This window comes from Astatotilapia calliptera, chromosome 2, assembly GCF_964374335.1.
Source record: "Astatotilapia calliptera chromosome 2, fAstCal68.1, whole genome shotgun sequence".
Lineage (NCBI taxonomy): Eukaryota > Metazoa > Chordata > Actinopteri > Cichliformes > Cichlidae > Astatotilapia > Astatotilapia calliptera.
In genome coordinates, this window is record NC_137423.1 from 10,920,845 (window position 1) to 10,940,905 (window position 20,061).

The following is a 20,061-nucleotide window of genomic DNA, read 5'->3' on the forward strand; positions in this document are numbered from 1 at the left end:
GAAATGAGAGGAAGTGATCTTTAGCTCACCTGCTTCCTCGCGACCTGCAGACAACCCGGCGTCCTCCAGAGGTCTTAAAAACACCTCATAAACATATATGAAATTAAACAGCCTGACCCGACCGGCTTCACACTGAAGCCGGTGTTGCATTCAGGTGCGTCTCACCAGCTCATGAATTAAAAGCGTCCCGTGTCACGTCCTGCTTCTGATATTTTCTCTCATGCTAATAAAAATTAAATGAAACCTAAAAGCGCAGGCTTCATGTCTTTGGCTCTGCCGTCCGCTTCGTTACGCTCGCTAACCTTTAATTATCTGAGCTCGTTGATGATAAAGCTGCTGATGCGGAGCAGCAGAGGAGAAGTGCAGCGTTTAAAAGCACACCAAACTATCCTACATTTCCCGGCCCTTTAATCTCCTTGTCCTTCTTCTTCTCCCTTCTTTTTGTTCTTCTCTTTCATTTCTTATTCATAATGGTTCCTCCCTGGATTCTTCTTCTTCTTCCTTCTCCTCTTTACTTATTTTTCCTCTTTCTGGCTTCTGTTCTTCTTCTTCACGGCTTCTTCTGTTTTGATCTTTTGTTCTGTTCAGAGCATCAGATCACACTTTCAGAAGCTCTGTTTGACTTTTCGGCTCTCAGGGCTTTTATTTTGAATGTGGATCATATTCTCTTGGTCACTTCTCACTTCCTGCCCTCCTCATCCTCACCTGACGAGGCTTGCTTGTGATCGTGGTGAATTTATTGAGTGTTTTGAGTGTTAGTTTAAAATAATCGGTGTAAAAACTAAAGAAAAATGCACACTTTTTACTGCTTAAAGGTGACGTCTGTGAAATGCTGTTGAAATGTTGTTTATTCAAAGCCTGATTGTTCCTGAATGTGGCTGAATTATAAAACCAGCCTACTTCGGCGTTCGAATGTCAACCAAAGAGCAACTGAACGAAAATACAGAAAGTGACGACCAGTAGATGTGAAACCATCACAAAGACGAATAAATTCCACTGAAATGATGAAAGATGACATTTTCCTCAAAGACGCAGCAGAATACCTGAAGACAGGTGATGTCAGAGGTCGAGGCCGGCGGGAGGTGTTTGTGACAAGCAAATAAAATCTGCATTTTCCAGCATTTTCGGACAGAATGGCGAGCAGGAAGCTCTACAGATGGATGTGGCGCTCTGTGCGCTGGGCTGTTGTGAGCCGCAGACTTGAACGCTGGTCTGCCTGCCGGAGCTGAGCCCGGTTATTTTTCTGGCTACTTTCCTGTGATGGAGCAGTCTCGCCGACATCATCTCAGCCGGGGGCGGCGGAGCTTCGGCTGCTCCCACACGAAGCTTTCTGACAGGAACACGGAGCCGACACGCTGTTTTGACACCTAAATTCTCTCTGAACTTTGCAGAGTTTTCGCTGTCTGCATGGAGCAGCGGTGAGGCGAGGGGGTGGAGGAGGTAATTACTCTGTCGACTCCCCCGGGGACGAAACGGGAAGACGTGTGTCAGGAGGCTGGCGTTTGTGGAGCGTCTTCTGCTGGTTTGAGATCAGGAGCAGAAATGTTGAGTCTGGCTTCTCTGCTGAAGTCTTACTGATTCCGTCGCTGAGACGAGGCGAGAGGCGGAAACCCTGTTAAAGTTTGCATGTGCATCGATTTCTTAATAACAATAAAAACTCAAGAGTTTCTCACAGTCTGATGGTTTTTGGAGCCACCGTTTGTCTTTTACCGGTTTATGTTTGCATCTTTGAACTGTGACTGACTTTTAATGCTACAAACCTCCAGAGAGTTCCTCTGGCTCTGTGCTCCGTGATGTCCTGAACAGGTTTATGGATGTTTATCTGTGTTATAAGTAATAAAAAAGCAAGATCCCGACTTCTTGTGAAAATGTCTGATTGGAGGGTTTTAAATGATCTGCCTCTTGCTTCCACCTCACCTCTCCCTCTGTTCCCCTCTTGCTTCTTCACATTCAGCACATTTATTTTGATCTTCATCTGAGGAGTTCATTGAGGCGGTTTTTCATTTTGGCATTTCGTGCGTGTTAACGTTAAGCAGGCTTTTGTTTTTTGTTTTGGAGGGCACACACACACACACAAACAGTTAAAGGAGGAAACTAAACTGTGTCTTTCTCTCTATCTCTCTCTCTCTGTTGCAGTTAGAGGACGATATAGTCGCTCGCCCAAACTTCTTCACCACCATGAAGAACTTTGCGCTGCAGCAGCCGTCGGAGGACTGGATGATCCTGGAGTTCTCTCAGCTCGGCTTCATCGGTGAGTCACAGCGCACGGCTCCATCAAGGGTGGAGGAGACACCCCCCCCTCCCCAGATGGCAGAGGAGCAGAGAGGAGGGTCTGTTGTTCATTCAATGGTCATCTCTGAGAACTTCCCGGTGTTGTCTCCTTTAGCTTCTGAAGGGACAGCAAACAGGTGAACAAACACCTGAAACACAGCGTGCAGTTACAAACGCACGGTCAGCACAGCGCACAAAGTGTGTCGCTGCCAAACGCCTTCGACAGCCAAGCTTTCTGTGAGTTAGCTGGCTTGATAAAACGTACGACCTCAGTCAGAGCTGATGGGTGGTGATCCTCTCGCTCTGCCAGGCTTCAGTCACACAGGCTCAGCGACTGGTTGGCAGACACAGGGGAACCACTAGAGCGATGTACCCTGGCTGTTATCTGGATCAGGTTATCGTTGCGTTACTTTATGTAAATACTTAAATTTTTCATGACCCCCAAGGTTTTTATTTTTATCGCAAAGCACTTTGACTTTTACATGTGCTGTATAAATAAATGACACTTACCTACTAGGGAAAAAGGTCTGTTCTCCAACCGATTGGGGAGTGGTTGGTGGAGGTTGCTCTGTGCTGCCTACTCCAGTCAGAGACATTATCAAAGGAACTGTTCATAAAGATTTATAAGTAGCATAAAAATCAGCAATAGAGCACTGATGAAGTAGTGTCTAATCCTCTGCTTTCACTGGTTAATGTGCTTCTTGTTTTAGTCAGTTTTCCGTTTGTGACATGATGTCTGTACATTGGAGCGCTGAGACATCGCAGGCTAGTTCAGGTCTGCCTGTCCCCATAAACAGTCGACAGACATGAGTGCTGCGTTAATCAGTGATGTAGAACAAAGTGCTGCATGAGTCTATGGTTAAAATGTGATTGTAGGCTAAAGTGCTTTGAGTGGTCAGTAAGATTAGAAAAAAACCATAAATGCAAATGCATTACATCTTTAAAAAGGCTCTCAGCCTTCCACTTACTCTCGTTTCTTTAATATTTTAAACTTATAAGTTGTAATTAGCACTGATGGATGCTTTTTATTTTCAATAATCGTAGTTTCTCATCCTGGGCTGACATGCCGGGCTCTCCTCGTCCTCCGCCTTCGTCCTTCTTTTTCTTTTGCCATTTTTCTGTTTCAGCTCTGATGCCAGTCCTTTTCTTTGTTTTGAGTCATAGTCTCGAGGGAAATGCATTCACCACCTCGCTGCCCAAACCTCCGTTTTTTTCCATAAGCCGTGTCACTCTAAATAAAAAGCCGTGCCTTCTGTTTCTCTGTCGTCAGCCAGGTTTGCTTCAGTTGCAAAATCCTCTTTCGCTTCTCTCTCAGGCCAGATTCACACGTAGGTGTTACAGGCCTGATGTTGCGGGGGTGTCTTTGCTTACACGTCATCATATTTAGGTTTAATTAGCCATTAGCGTGATCCAGACTAGCTGACTGCTAAATTTTATTCCTGTACCCAAGAACAAGAACTAGCTCATTCTCTCAGGACATCCACCCCTGAGAGGATGAGAATATCGTGATTTGAGTTTGATTTGAACAGCGCTTGCATTTTAAAAGTTAAACTTTTCTCAGCTTTTTAAATGGAGGAAAGCACAGCGACGGTTCTGCAGTTCAGCACAGCAGCATGTGACATCACCATGATCAAAACAGCTGGCTGGAAAACTCTGGGGCATGAAGAACAGACGCTCTGATGACGGACAAGAGGAGACGGCGACTATATAAACATAAGCAAGAGGAAGTGGAAACAGCTGAGAGAACAAAACTCAGCTGAACTAAATCAAAGAAAAAGACACAGGGGAGGACAAGTGAAAGCAGAGTACAAGGAACAACTGACTTTCAAAATAAAGCAGGAAGAATGATAACCAAATTGGGAAAACACATGAATGGACTTAATACTGGAGGAATGACACAGTAGGATGAAGCACTGAGTGTCAAACAGTCGGCTCGGTGGCCAGAATCAGCCCATCAAAGAGTCTTAATTCGGCCGACTGGACAACTGTGGAAAAAGTGAAGGAGGGATTAGATTTTTACAGCGTCTCATACTATACTGGCATTTCCATCGCCATTCAGACACCACCAAAGTAAAGAAGTAACAGATTTCTGCTACAGTTGATTAGTTACCTCAGGGATTAAATGTGTAATTAAACGTTTTTAGATTGAGAGAACGACTTTGACTCATCTGGCCCATTTAAGCTCAAAGTGGGCAGCATGTGGCCCACAAAGTAAAACAAGTCTGACACTCTGGTCCCCGGGGCCGGTGTCCCTGCAGGTTTTAGATCTCACACTGGGTCAACACACCTGAATCACATGATTAGTCATTACCAGGCCTCTGGAAAACTTCAAGACATGTTGAGAAGGTAATTTATCCATTTAAATCAGCTGTGATGGATCAAGGACACATCTAAAACCTGCAGGACACCAGCCCTCGTGGACTGGGATTGGGGACCCCTGCTCTAAAGCAACCAGGAACTAGGAACAGACTAAATACACTAAAGAACAGGCCAGAAAGATGCAAAGCTCACAAATACGACCCAGGACACGACAGCTGAATCCAGCTGAGTCCGCGGTAACGGGAAACGCTCGTGCCGGTTGTCTTGCTGAGCTTGCTGAGAACATGAATGCCAGAATATCACTGCATATTTTTTGCAGTCTCATCTCAACTTTTTCCCACCAGATCGGGATGATGTCAGCGAAGAGCGATGACATCGTGCCGTGTCATCGTGCGATGACATTGTGGAGAAAGACTTTATCAAGATATAAAAGTGATGGAAAACTGATATCAGGGAAAACTGAATCTGAGCTTGAAGAGTGGCTACTGTTGGGTTTTGAAAAGAGACACGGATGTGAGCAACGCTTTCGGCCACGCTGACCTCGTTTTATTTTTGTCTGAATTTACAGAGATTTGCTTTAAGTCTCTCCTGATTTCTTTTCAGAGCAAACATTTTAAATTATTTTGGCAGGAAAAGTTAAAATTCCAGTCAGTGTAAACATCAATGATCTGTAGCTCAAAACCATGACGTGGAAGCTTAAGTCATATCTGTGTAAACCGATAAAGAGCCAGTCTGAAGTTTCCAGCAATAAACAATAAATATTTAGCTTTGGTTTTTGCAGACCAGTGTAATTAATACTGATTCATACATATTCACACATATATAAGAACAAAAGTTGCCAGAGAGCACATTTCAGGGATTGAGTGGCCAGACAATGGAGGCCGGACATTTCCACACCTTCTAAGCTTCACGACTGAGGCGATGATGGAAGCAGTGAGGTTCACTGCCTCTGACAGGATGTGAAGTTTCCATCTGACTCATGAATTAAATCCAGCAGATTAATTGAGGCATCAGCCTGCATCTGATCTGCCTTCTAATTATTCTGTCAGGTCTAATCAATGAATTCTTCCTGGATCCAATCAGCTGTCGGCGGCACATGGAACACCGGCGTTATTCGCCTGGAACCAGAGTCAGGATTTATCCTCAGAACTGTTTCCAGCGCTGACAGATAAGCCGATGTAACAGAACCTGAAATCGCGAGATCAGAGGTTTCGTCACGTTAACACGCTCTGTAATTAAATCCTGAAGCTGCTACCTACTAATTGTGTATTTGTGCTGAAAGTTCAGACCTTCAGTGCCCAAAAAGTAAACTCTCCTTCCTAACCAGAGCCGCCGTTAATTTGCTTCGACTGATGGTTGATCAGGACTGAAACAGCTGCTGAGAATAATCCATGTGTGATTTAATGTGATAAATTCCCACGGCCCTCGCAGCTCAAAGAGCATGGAAAACCTGAAAGTAAATTTATATTATTAAAAACAATTAACACAAAGAAAAAACACCTAGAAATAAGGACTTCCATGGAGATTTATATCAAAAGACCTGACACATAAATTAATTTCAAGAAAATCAAACCCAAGCTCAGTCTTTCCAAACCAACATAAATACATAAAAATACAGCTGAGGTGGACTGAGGTAGAAGGTCGATCCATAATTATCTTAATCCAGATCCAAAATCATCATAACTCACTGAATTTTTACCAGGTTTTCTGAGTCGGGTGTTTTCAAATGCTGCACATTAAAATAGGAATAAACAACATGCTCACCCCATGTGGACAGTATCTGTGACAGTTATAATGTTAAATTGAATATTACAGTTCTAAATCCTGAGCAAGATGGTGACAAACGCATGTTTGACCAGTCAAAAACATTACAAAGCAAAGCGTCGTGAGGATGCCAGTGTCAGGCAGATGCTGCGGACAGTGACCCAGAAAAATGAAACCAGTCCTCAACTGGTTGGCAAGTGGTTGCCGGGTGAAACTGGTCGCACAGAGTGTGCTACACTGAAAACATCCTTTTGATTACTTTGGTCATTAGTAGATTCCCACAGGGAAGACCAGCTTGTCTGAAAACACGCTGAGCGGTAGTGAAACCTTCAAAGTAAAAGCATAATTTTTACATTGAAGACAAAGGGTTGCCTTTTCAGGCATCACATGTTTCACCGAAGCCCAGCGAGTATCTGGTGAATGTTTGCAGATGGCCACCTTTCCTGACTCACTGAAAAGGGAGTTTTCCTTACCACTGTCACCAAGTGCTTGCTCATAGGGGTTTATGTCATTGTTGGGGTCTTCTCTGTATTATTATATGGGCTTTATCTTACAGTATAAAGCACCTTGAGGCAGGGCTGTTCATATAACGATGTATATCGGATGACAATATAAAAACGTCTATCGTTTCCTATTATGCTATCGTTTGTTTCGTGGTGTCATAAAATAAACTGTTTACAGCAATATTTTTCATCGTTTTGATGGTCACTGTAGTGGCTATATTAGTTAAAGTTCTCTCTTTCTCTTATATTTAATATAACCACACTATGGGCGGACAAGTGCCTGTTTTTACATGTTTTTGTTAGCAACGATAAAACGGTAAAACCATCGCGCGGCTCCGCTGTCCGCTTGTTTGTTTTCCACGTAAACCTTTCACAATAAAGCTCAAGATCCTGTTGAGACTTTTCAAAATAAACTGAATCACATGAAAGAGTATGCAGAGAGTTTACGGATGAGAAGCAAAAAACGAGCCGTCAGGTGCTAAAAAAAAACCTTTAGACTCAAACTTTAAGAGAAAATGGTGGCCGTTACAACTTAAGTCTAAAAATGTATCGTTTCATACATCAGTTAAAACACTCGAATCCAGGAAAAGGACGCCCAGCTGGAAAAACTAAACGCAAGTCGAGCTGCCCGAGATTCACAGAATTTACAGAAAATATTACATTTTTGTGATTTATATCGTTGTCAGGACGATAAATGTCTTATATCGGGATATGAGATTTTTGTCATATCGCACAGCCCTACCTTGAGGTGACTGTTGTTGTCGTTGTCAGTGTCTTCCATACAAACACACTCCAAACCACTTTGCAACCAGTTTCTCAGAGTCCATGACAACAACCTGTAGCAGCCACTCATCAACGAGTTGGAGAATGCTCATTTTTCCCTAGCAACCACAGGTTACCACGGGTCACGGGCCCATCTTCAGGCCTGCGTGACTGATTTCGTAGCAGCTCCCAGCAAACACTTGGTCTCTGAGGACTGTGTGACTGAGGACTTAATTACAGACACTGTGGGTAAATTTTTCCTACATTACGTCTATGTACAGGGACCAGCATAAAAAATTTCTCCTGATGTTTCTGTTTCTGCTGCAGTCCTTTTTTTCTGGTTCGGATGCAGACGTCTTCATTCTCAGTGGAGAGGAAGACATTATGTTCATGAACAGCTCCACGTGAAGTGTTTGGGTATTGCTGAATGTGACTTTACAGAAACTGCTTGTTGACCACAGCTGGCTCTATGTCAGATTCTTTCTTTTGACTTAGGTATCTAATAAAAAATATCAGCAACATCACACAGCTGCACAAAACTTTTATTCCCATCTCGCATTTTGCAGCTGCATCCTCATTGTTGCATCATTGTTCTTCTATTGACCCCGAGTATTTATGATGCTGTGCAGCGTTTGGTTCTGTTTTTACTTCATGTGACAGAAGGTTATCAGCAAGAGTGAAAGGGCAGGTTTACAAGATGGTAATGAGACCTGCTCTGATGGATGTTTTGGAGATGATGGAGGCTGGGCTGGAGATGTTAACATGCTCACTGGGAGTGAGCAGGATGGACAGGATTAGAAATGTGTCCATAAGAGGGACAGCTCAGGAAGAGTGGATATACTGGAGCTGCCTGGCAGGAAGAAAAGAGGAAGACCTCAGAGAAGATTCATGGATGCAATGAAGGAGGATGTGTGAAAGAGGAGGATGCTGGGATAGGAGGAGGTGGAGACAGATCATCCACTGTGGTGAAACCTGAAAGGAGCAGCTGAAAGAAGAAGAAGAGGAAGAGTTCTGCTTTTGGGTCCTCTCCACATTAAGCTTGAAACATTGACAGATTCCTTCATGAGTCCGGTTAAGAAATGCTGATGCGCAGTGAAAGTGGATTTGTACACGTGTCGGCGAGTCTGAACGTTTCTCAGGAAGCGCGATACAGCTCGGTACAAAAAGCTGGCAGGCTTTGCTGAAGCCTTCAAAGTGAGCCGTATTGTTTTGATGTGTTAAATCCTCTCGCTCTTACTGTCCCCCATTTTAATACAAAGCCTCGGGACTAAATTGCTTCGCAGGATCTCTGGAGGAACGTCAGTATTTATCCAGACAGATCCATCTCCACGGAGACGCTCTGCAGTCATCGGAACGCCGCCTCGTCTCCGCTTCAGGCGCAGCTTCTCCATCAAAAGAAATTAAACATTTTTACTTGTGAATTATTGATTGTGCTAACTGCAGAGCAGAAAACAATCAATTATCATTATGTGTGTTATGAAACCCAGAGGGACGCAGGAAACAATCCAAACGGATTTATGTTCTTGGCTCAACAGGAGCGTCAAAGTTTTCTGATGAAAATCTCTTTAACGCTGTTATTTAAGAGTGGAGCGTGCTGTAGGTGAGGGTACACTCACGTCGCTGTGTGTCTGCGCTGCACGGGGACATCATTAAGCGAAATCCTCAGATGTAATCCTGCTGCTGCGGGAGGCTGATGAAACTGTTGCTTTGTGGGTCGTGTGACAGTGAAGTTAATGAAGGGGTGAGAGTCGCTCTGTGCCTTCATCACACGGCCTTTGTTCTCTTTAAAGAGGAAAAACTGTGTTGGGCAACAGAAGGTGATGAAGAGCATCCAGCTCAGGGACACGCTCGCATCAGCCTCTGATAATAATGGAAATAATGAAGGTGATTAACACATTAAACCAAACAAGTGCAATAATTATTTAAAATTAAAACACGATGTGGTTCAGAAGTGTCTGCATGATTTTTGGCTCCGTGTGCCACTACATTTAGTTTGAAATTGTTATTTATTTATTTATGTATTTATTTATAATGTATGAATAACAGAGAATAAGCTGATATGATGTGCTTTCATTATTTCGGCAGGTGTCTGTGGGCGTTCGGTAAAAGCACATCAACACAATGCGCTCACTAAACTTCTTGGCTGTGAAAGTAAAAAAAGTTTCTATTCAAATTTAATTTATGCCTCAGGTCTTAAAAAGACATCATCAGAGTTTGGAGGATTTTGAATATTTTAAAGCTTTTAGAAGCCCAAACTTTTCATGTAGCATCTGCCACAGGAACACCAAGACGGACCGTTTCTTTGAAATATTTTCTCACGTTATAACAGATTTTAATCATGTGCTCAACAATTGGATCTCCGGACAGGTTTTACAGTTTTCGTCATACTTGCTTTGCTTAAATTCTTTCCTCATATCCGCAAAAACAATTATCGTCTGATTAGTTACGGCCGATGTGATGAGCTCTTTTAGGGTTCAAAGATAAAATAAATTTAAAAAATTGAAATGATTATTTCTTCTATAAAGGTAAAAAAGAATATCCAAAGTAACACCTTGCTAAAGTATGAATTAACTGTGATTAAACACAGTTTCACTGCCGTTCCCAGGCCAGATCACTGCTGGATCACAAAATCGCTTAAGTAGAAACTGTGTGACAAAGTAAAGCAGACTAAGAGATCTCAAAAAGCAGCACATCATGCCACACTCTAAAGAAACAGCTGAGAAACAAAGTCTCTGACATCTATCAGTCTGGAAAGGGTTACAGAGCCATTTCTAATGCTTTGGGTTTCCAGTGATCTACAGCGAGAGACATTATCCACACATGGAGAAAACCTGGAACGCGATGAAGCTCCCCAGGAGCAGCCGGTCTTATTCCAACTATTCCAAGAGCGCTCGACTCATCCAGGAGGTCAGAGAAGAACCCAGAACAACACTGAAGCACTGCAGGCCTCACTCGGCTCAGATAAGGTCAGAGGTCATGACTCCACCATGAGAAAGAGACAAAAATGGCCTCCATGGGAGAGTCCAAGGAAAAAAATCACTGCTGAGCAAGAAGATCACGAAGGCTCGTTTCACATCTGCCAAAAACATCTGGATGATCGCCGAGACTTCTGGGAAGATATTCTGTGGACTGACGAGACTGATGAGACCTGGAAGGTTTGAGTCCCGTTACATCTGCATCAAACTAACAGCATTTCATAGAAAGATGACAGCGACAGTCAGACATGGTGGTGGTAGTGTGATGGTCTGGGCTGCTCTGCCGCTTCAGGACGACTTAAATTCTGTCACAAATCTGAATAAATGCCAGTAACCATTACACCAAACCAAGCTATCATTACTGTAAACTTCACATGAAATTAGCCTGTTTATTTCTATAGGGACTTGCTCATGCTGCTGCTTCCTCTAGTGGACGTTAGAGGCACTGCAGTCACTAACCAGCAACATCCAGCACTGAGAGCTGAGGCTACTATCTGCCAGTGTTTAGAAAAAACAAAACAGGAAATAGTTTGGTGTTAGATTTGTTTGGAAATCTTGAGATTGATGTCGGTGTTTTAACAGCATGCCGCTGTGTGTTGAGATGCTCCAGAATAAATCAAAGCAGAAGAAGAAATGAAGCAGAATGAGAGGCAGAAGCAGTCGGCGGTGATGGGAGGAGGGAGGATTTGGAGCTGGTGTTTCTAACATTTCCTGCAGCAGTCTGTTTGTTTTCTGAATGAATCGGTTACAGGGTTCACCTGTCTTTAACGGATTTTGGCAGCGTTTCGCCTCCTGCTCCTGCTGGCTCGTTCGAAATTTGATTTGATGGAGAAATGATAGCGAGGGCTACAGAAGTAGAAAGAGGGATGGAGGTGAATGCAGAGGGAGGCGTGTGTGATGGAGAACAGCATGAGTCTCATCTCTGAGGTGGATGATGTTGATTTCACACCTGGATGTTTGTGCTCATCTCTGACTGTCTGAGCATCACAGACCTCCTCCTCCTCCTGCTCCTCTTCGTACCTCCGGGCCTCCCTCTGGTCCTCGGCTGCGACCTTACGAATCCTCCCTGACCCTGAGTCGCCTGCAAGCATCGGCTGCTTTAATAAATTCATCAGGGTGAAGCTGACTCACTGAATTAAATCAGACGGAGGGAGAGCTGTGGCGCTGCGGGGCTGCTCTCTAATTCAACTGTTTGAATTTGGGTTTTGCATTTGCTAAGTTTAGCCTCTCTTCAGCCTCGTTCACATCTGCAGGGGGCAGTTTTTTTTCCGATGCCTCGTCAAACATCCGACCCTCCAGAGGTTCAACTGTCCAAATGTATCAGGGCGGAGTAGAAGGGGCAGGAGCATGGCAGAGCTCTCTGCTGGCCTTTTAATTCGCCCTCGTCATTGTTTCAGTCTGTGGAGACTGTGCGGCTCACTTTCTGACCTTTCATTTGTGGAGAAGGTTTCCTTTAGCTCGGCCTGACTCTGCAGAGAAAACAACAGAAACAAGCAGACTGAAGAGCTGAGTGACGAGAAGTTATTTCAGGCAGCTGGATGAACTGGACAGTGGCAGTGGCATAAAGCTCCAGCTCCCCTCACGCAGCGAGGTGAAGTAAAAATGTGATAAATCTGAAGGATAAGCAGCCCTGCTGCACTATTCTAACATGCCTTCAGATTTCAGGAGCAGCTGAACAGAAACTAACAAGATAATTATTGAAAATAAACCAATCAGCAATCATCAGGCAGAGAGAGTGAGGCTGCTTTAATTTTGAATAGCACAGCTATTCGTCTGTAGGCAGCAACTAGTCCACCAGATACCAAAAAGTAACCAAAAGGAACAGCAAATAAGCAATGATTCCAGTTTTTATTTTAACTGGTATGTCACATTTAGAGTTGTGGTCAGCATTTTGCATCCACTCATCAACAGCATGAATATCGTTTTAATTTGGGCTTTTAGTGAGCTCTTGGAATGGCTCTTTTTCCAGGGTGGAAGGATTATACAGCAGCATGTTTAATGATTTGAGAAAACACAAAAGAAATTCGTTTTTTTTTTTTAAGTCATTGATGATGAATGCTGTGCAATCACTCCACCCTGGAAAAAGAACCATTCAAACCTTAAAAACCCCAAATAATTTCCATGTTTCTCATGTGTTTAATGTGTTTACGGGGTCTCTGTGGTTCGTATTAGCTTTGCGTTGACCCAAGTCATAAAGAATTCGGGGAAAGGAGGAGTTGCACTTTTTACTTAAGTTGCTTTCAAAAGTTTCATTTCGTAGTTGTGGAAATACTTCTTTGTTATGACCACTCCAACTTTAACACACAAAATACTACCTACAGCAATACACAACCCAACGCATCTCTCAAATAAATGAAGGAGTCTCTGTATGTCAGCCTGTTTTTTGCCTTTGTAAAGCACTTGGTGACTTGCATTTCTGAAGACCACTGGAAGAGTGTTCACATTCAGGTCATTTCAATTATATTTTGATTTCATTATGCAGCCCTTTAGTGCAAAATGCAAAATTGTAAAATATTGATGGAAGGTTCCCACAGCTACAAAAAATTAGTCTGGAATATTCTTATAGATCAAGAAAATAAGACTGTTCTGATAGATTCAAGAAAGAGCTAGAATGTTCTCATAGATCTAAAAAAAAAAAAAAAAAAAGAGCCTAGAATGTTCTCAAAAAAGAACCTTGTAACATTCTCCTAGTAACAAAAAGAGCTAGATTGTTCTATTTAAGAAAGAGCCTAGAATGTTTTCATAGATTCAAAATGTCTGTTACTTGAAACACTGTGAAATCTGTTTATTAGTAAACCAACTAACAGAACAAATTGAATTTGTTGGTATTTGTCATGGTCGGCTGTGTGGCAGGCAGGCAGGAGTGGTGGACCCAAAATGCAGGATTCTCAGGACACGAGGTTTAAACAGAAAATGCAGCTTTATTGCTGGAGCAGAACATCAAGATAAAATAAAACTCACAAAAGCAAACAAAACTCTAAAAAGAGATGCAGGAGGACTGGAAATCCTAAACACGCAGCAAGTGATGGTGAACAGACGTTAACGATGCGACACCGAGTAGGGGAAGACACAGACACTAAATACAAGAGGTGAACGGAGCAAAGAGGAAACAGCTGGGAGACACGGCTGACGTTGATTACACTGACGAGACAGGGAGAGCACAAAGCTGAACGCACTGACAAAGGGCACAGACCTACAAAATAAAACAGGAAGCACACGCCAGACAGAGACAGACTCGTAAACAGGCATAATGACGTCATGGACAAACAGAGGGACATACGGGCAGAGAAGACTAAGCACAGGCAACCTAAACCAAACATAAGGGCAAGATAACAAAACCTAAACCAGAAATAATCATCATCAACATCATCATCAGATAACTAAAGAATCAGAATATAATTGTAATCAAAACAGTATCACCAGAGAATAACTAATCCATAATGCAAAATAAACCAAAACATAAGAAACTCAAAATACTGGGTCGACCCGACCCAGGACCGTGACAGTATTAAGTTTTCCGGCATGAGTCCCCACACTATTAGCAAAATGAGTGAAAAACAAAATGGACCGAATAACTGGGAGGATCCGCTGAAATTCTTAAAACAAATATGACAAATGTCTTGTTTTAGCTGCCTCAGCTAAGGTAGATCATTATCTGCAATGGGAGTACTTTTACTTCTGTATGTATTTCTTTTTTCTTGTTTTCATACTTTTTTAATTCGTAAAGGAATATTTTTAGTTTGTAGTTTTGATTCTCGTGCTAAAAATAAAGAATCTGAATACTTCCTCTGGGCATAGGAAAACAGAGCAGCAGTATGAAATATAAGTATGGCACTGATGAATGACAATAAAGGTCACTGCTCCATCTTGATGTGTCGCCGCTGTTGTGACCTCTCACTTCTGACTTTCTTGCTGCTGGATGACGGGAATCAGAGCTTTTATACTGTCCCAGAATCTCACCAGCAAACTGTTTCTGAATCACTGCATCTTTTCACTAACATGCTTTTTGAGTGCAGCTCTGTTGGGGAGCTCATTGCTTATCTAAATATCTGAGTGTAAGTCAAAGAGTTCGATGAACCAAAATGCATGAAGGGCTTGCACTGAGCTGTGCTTCTCTCTGTGCAGGTAAGATGTTTAAGTCTTTGGACCTGTCGCTCATCGTGGAGTTCATGCTGATGTTCTACAAAGACAAACCCATCGACTGGCTGCTGGACCACATCATGTGGGTCAAAGTGTGCAACCCTGAGAAGGATGCGGTGAGTGGATCCAACAGAAATCATCAAAAACAGAGGAGATCAATACTGAATGAAGGGTTTACCATGATATCTACTGTATATAACACAATATCAGCCAGAAAAACAAAAAAACTCATACTTTTAACCATTCTGTCAGCTGCCAAACCTCTCACATGTGCATCAGTATGATAACAGCAACACTTTGAAGTCTTTTCATCGATGAAGGCTTCAGATTGTTATTGGCCCTGACAATTTTCCAACTTTCCGGAGCTTCATATGAGGCTGTTTTGTTTCTGAGTGGCACCTGTGTCACACTGTTAAGCACGTCATGTGTTAGCGATCCGGTAGTGGGGCATATTGGTGGCGAACAAGTGACTGATGTGTTTTTGCTGCCTTTGTGTGATTTTCAGTCAGAATGTAAAATCAGCTTTGGCGTTACAAAGAGTGTGTGCAGTGTTTCAGCTCAGTCTCCTGGAAAAAAGTGAAAAAGTCACAGTTTGATTTGCTTCTGTCGATGGACACAAATTCCTGACTGAGAAACAGAACTTTGAACAAAGTGGCAACAGTTTATTTGAACTCAAAGCTGGTTTTCAAAACCGAAACCTTTCCAGTGGTAATTAATAACACAGTTAAAGTGTGAAATTCAAACTGTGCTCACATGAATTTTTGGAAATAAATGAATATATCCTGAGGAGGAGGAGGAGGGGTGTCAGTGGGATTAGTCAGAAGGCTTAGTTTTACTTTGTTTTCATTGGCTGATTACTTTTTACTAACGGGTTAAACATTATCTGGGTTAAAAAAAATACTCCTTCACAACAGTTAATGACGCTTTGTATTTTAGATTTCTCCTTTCTTTATGGTTTGTTTTGTTTTATTACAGTTTAGTTAACTTTTAGTTGTAATGTACTAAGGGCAAAGTTCAAACTAAAAGTGGTTAACGTCTCCTCAGTGAATACTGGAGCGTACCTGTTCCCTCGTTCCTTACTAACAGCAGGGTGAGTCGTGCTTCCAGCCTGAGAGTAAGCGGTTTAACGTGACAGCGTTCGTACTGCAGGGCTGCTGCACGGATGCTTTGTAGTTGAAGATTTGGGAGGATTGTGTGTTTGTAAATATCCCTGTTTGCATCTCCCTCCTCTCTGTCTTTCAGAAACACTGTGACAGGCAGAAAGCCAACCTGAGGATTCGCTTTAAGCCGTCGCTCTTCCAGCATGTCGGCACCCACTCGTCCCTGGCTGGAAAGATTCAGAAACTCAAGGTAATGACTGAGCATCTCTCTGAGCGCAGCTGTATTTATATCACGGCGGGAAATGTGCCGCTCTGTGAGCCTCGTGTTCCCGAAGATGACCACAAACACCTATTAGCAGCAGACACACGGAAACATCCATGAATATAAAAACTTATCAGGAACGTTTTTCCAGCTTGTCTTCCTGTTCCTCCCGTCACAAAACTGCTGTTATCTGCATAAACACAAATCCATATTAACTGCTTACCTTCAAAATAAAACCAGAACCTCACAAATGTGAAGCATAAATTCAGAAATTCCTCCATGAATCGTGACGTAGTTACTGCAGTCGTTCAGCAGCCTCACTTTAATACAGGAACATAACCAGAAAACAACCAGCTGGCAACCAGTCGAGCGTCCCAATGATTTCTTTTTGTCCTTTTTGCAGCATGGTTAACATCCTGATTTTGCTCTTATTCCCGAATCAACTCATAACTTTACTGGAATTGAGCTACAACCTAATTTCCAGCCCCATCCAAATTTCTTAAAATATTTATTTTCGAATAAAGGATTCGTCTCAAAAAGGACAGAAATAAGTCAATAAATCAAAACAAAACAATCGAATCCCGTTGTGCCTGCAGTCTGCTGCAGTCTGCTGCAGTGCACCAGCTGACCCTTTAAGAAGAGTTTGGCACAAACGTCCTGTGAATGTTGATCTTTGATTTGTTGTCACGTCTGTTTTGGGGAATCTCAGGTAGACTCAGTATTTAGTATTTTAGTATTTAGTATTTTTTTATTTATTGTCATTGTCAAGAACAATGAAATTGCGTTTGGGGCTTCCATACAACCCCAAAAAAAGAAGAAAATAATAAATACCCCTTAAAACCCAAGTGTACATATTTAACCCAGTGTGACTCCAATGCAATAAGACAATCCTTAGCAATAATGTTCGTAGAAATTCAGACAAAGACCTGAGAAACATGACAAAATACAACAATGCAACCCATTCAATATTATTGTACTGTGAGATATGATATCAGATATAATAGTTATCTATTTAAGACTCACAGCCACGCTGTGGAGCTGGTGGACAAATGGTGCTTATTTCATCTGTTTCCAAGGGGCAGGCGACATCTTTCAGTCGTGTTTTAGTTAAAGATTCTTTATAATTTAAGCTATAATGAGGCAGCGTGGCCACCCGTGGTGTCATTTCAGATTATTTTAGAGATTATTCTTCTGTTCTAAAGCTCAGCTCTGACCCGGACGGCCTCAGTGTGAGTTTCCTGAGCTTGAAGCGGGGTGAGGTTCAGTCAGAGTTCAGTCCAGCGTCTCTGGAGAGATGAAGATTGAAAGCCTCTGCAGTCGTTCGCAGCTTCACTTCCTGCCAGCAGCTCGGCCCGAGCGCCTCCGTTTAATGCCTCTGATTACTGTGTTAAGCGCGGTGGATATTAGCCCGCTGACTGGTGCTGCAATCTGCTCTAATCAATTGGATATCGATCCGGCCGCCCCGTCCCAGAGCCTCCTCGCTGTGGGGATTGAAGCGCAGAGGCCGGCTGCATGGGGCCGTGTAACTATGGAGGCTAACTCCGCTATTACCCTCCAGCCTGAACTGTTCACCACTTCAGAGAGAAAATCATCCCAGAGTTTTAAAATTAAAGTCATAATGGGAGGAATTGAAGTGGACGTCGGATTTATTCGACTGTAGAGTCATGTAATTAAGAGGGAAAATTAAGTCTGGAGACTTGTTCATGGACGGAGTGAAAATAACAAAACTGATTCAGAGTTTTATTTCTCCAAAGTCATTAAATGTCTTGAGTTAACCCCTGACCTCTGCTTGCAGAGACTTTAACACTCAGCTGTAACGGTGTTTGAGTTTGCTGGTTTGCTGTATAAGGACTCATCACTGAACAAATATCTGTTCACTGACTGTCAGCGAGAACGACTGAATTATTTCTAAGGCCAAACCGTTCCTTTAACCGGAGTTTAAACTCATAATCATCCTCTTTTCATCCCCTCAGTTTTATCTTCAGACACTTCTTTTAGTCTGGAGCTCCACCCGAGCAGCTTTGCATGATTCACAGTTCAGAATCATCCTTCTGTATCTCACACCAGACTTGCTGCAGCTCCTCACTGTCTGAAACAAACTGGTTTAGCTCCACCCCTTTAAGGAGATCTTCGTCTGATTGGTTACCCTCACACACAGCCAGAAAAAAATTGCTGAAGCTGAGCATTTAAAGCACAGTAAAGCCTGACCTCTGACCTCATTATTATAAACTTTGTTCGTGTTTAATGTGAACATCTTCTGCTAGAACAGCAGATCTATGACAGGAAGTACTGAGAAGCAGAGCGGGTCCACTTTAAGATCTGAAAATAGGAGCTTCTTATAAGAGAGTCTCAGACATCACCAATCACTTGCTCTTTTAAAACCTGATATGATGCTGAGCTGCAAAAGTTTATAAAAGGGAAAAGCTTCAGATTTGAGTTTCTCTTTTATTATTTGTTCACAAACAACAGAAACGTTATAAAATCCTCCTGACAGAAATGTGACAGGTAGGGTCAGAAAGGCAGAGCTCAGACAGAAAACCTCAAATCAAGCAGAATAAACGATAAAAATATTCTGACAGAACATTCAGCGGATGAACAAAGCCAAAACATTTCGCACATCACAAACAGCAAACTGAATGGGATGTGTTTTAACATCTGTACTCTACAATGTCTGAGAGAACCAAGTTTCATAAACAGGACCACAACAAGACAAAGTCACACAACTGTTACACAAATGCATCAGCCTCTGGAGGTGAAACCAGTGATGAAGCACCAAAAGCTGCAGTTCCTCTAACGTCCAACAGAGATTCCAGCAGCGAGTCAGTCCCCATAGACTCCCAAGTTAAAACTTTACAGCAGAATCAGAATCAGAATACTTTATTGATCCCTGGGGGAAATTATTTTTTGTTACAGTGCTCCATTTTAAACCAACATTAAGACAAGACAGACAATACACTAACTAAGAATAGTACAATATATACATATATATACATACATACATACATAAGTCACTCATAAATAAATAGTTGGAACATGTTAACATGTTAACACCCTAAAACACAAACTAAGTTGGGGTCTGTGATAATTTAACTCTTCCACACACCACAGGTGTGAGTTTAATTATAACTCACCACTTTAAATTGTATTAAGCCTTATTTTGTTAGGGGCGTGGCCTCTGTTGGCGGCTGTAGCTGCTAGCTGTCTGTTAGCTTATACCTCAGCTAATCGTTGCCCCTGAACTTGGCGTCTGTTTGTGCTGTTGGAGCCTTTAAAAAAAAAAACATTATCTGACCAATATGGATGCTGTGAGGTTATTGTAGTAACAGACTGTCCGAGAAGTCTACGCTCCAGTTTTAGGATTTTATTTGGATGCTACTGACTGCTAATTAGCTAATTAGAAATATGTGACTGTGGATGTGGAGGGCTTCCTAACCAGGTTAGCTGGATTAGCTGATAGCTTAGCACCACTTCTGGTTCTACAAACTCAACATGGTGGTGGTAAAAACGGTGACATTGAGGTATGATCGACAAAGTACTGAGTGACATTACAGTGGTTACTGTGGCAGCTAAGGATGAAGGACCTGGACAACGCCAATGCTCCCCTGCAGGTAACATTAAAAAAAGCAGATCACACCTGTTCCAGCTTTGTGAAGGTGACCAGCAGGATTTACAAAGTTGTGCAAACCTGAGGAGCAGTTGCTCTGCCTGCCTGTTCCTCATTACTGATCCCGACAGGCAGTAGCGGTTTTTGATACGGGCGGCATCACGGGCATCGGCAAAAAAAACACGCTCATACTCATGCGGCCCCAAGTCATGCCAGCGCATAGTGGGAATGGCATAAGCACCGATCGGTTTTCTATCGCCCATTTGCTGGGAGTAAGGGCGCCCTCCGTTTGCGACGTGCGCCGGCTGCTTGCGCAGTGTTGGGGAGTAACGGAACACACGTACCGCCGTTACAAAATACA

The 20,061-nt window shown here is 42.7% G+C and overlaps 1 protein-coding gene across 1 annotated transcript in view; it reads left to right on the forward strand.

Annotated features, from left to right (window-relative positions):
* The window catches only part of mgat4b (alpha-1,3-mannosyl-glycoprotein 4-beta-N-acetylglucosaminyltransferase B), a 125,920-nt gene that overhangs the window by 91,425 nt on the left and 14,434 nt on the right, over positions 1–20,061 (forward strand). Inside the window, exons 8-10 of the mRNA XM_026184560.2 lie at positions 2,137–2,251; positions 14,720–14,850; positions 15,977–16,084. Of these exons, the coding sequence (XP_026040345.1) occupies positions 2,137–2,251; positions 14,720–14,850; positions 15,977–16,084 (354 nt within the window). The remainder of the gene's footprint in view (positions 1–2,136; positions 2,252–14,719; positions 14,851–15,976; positions 16,085–20,061) is intronic.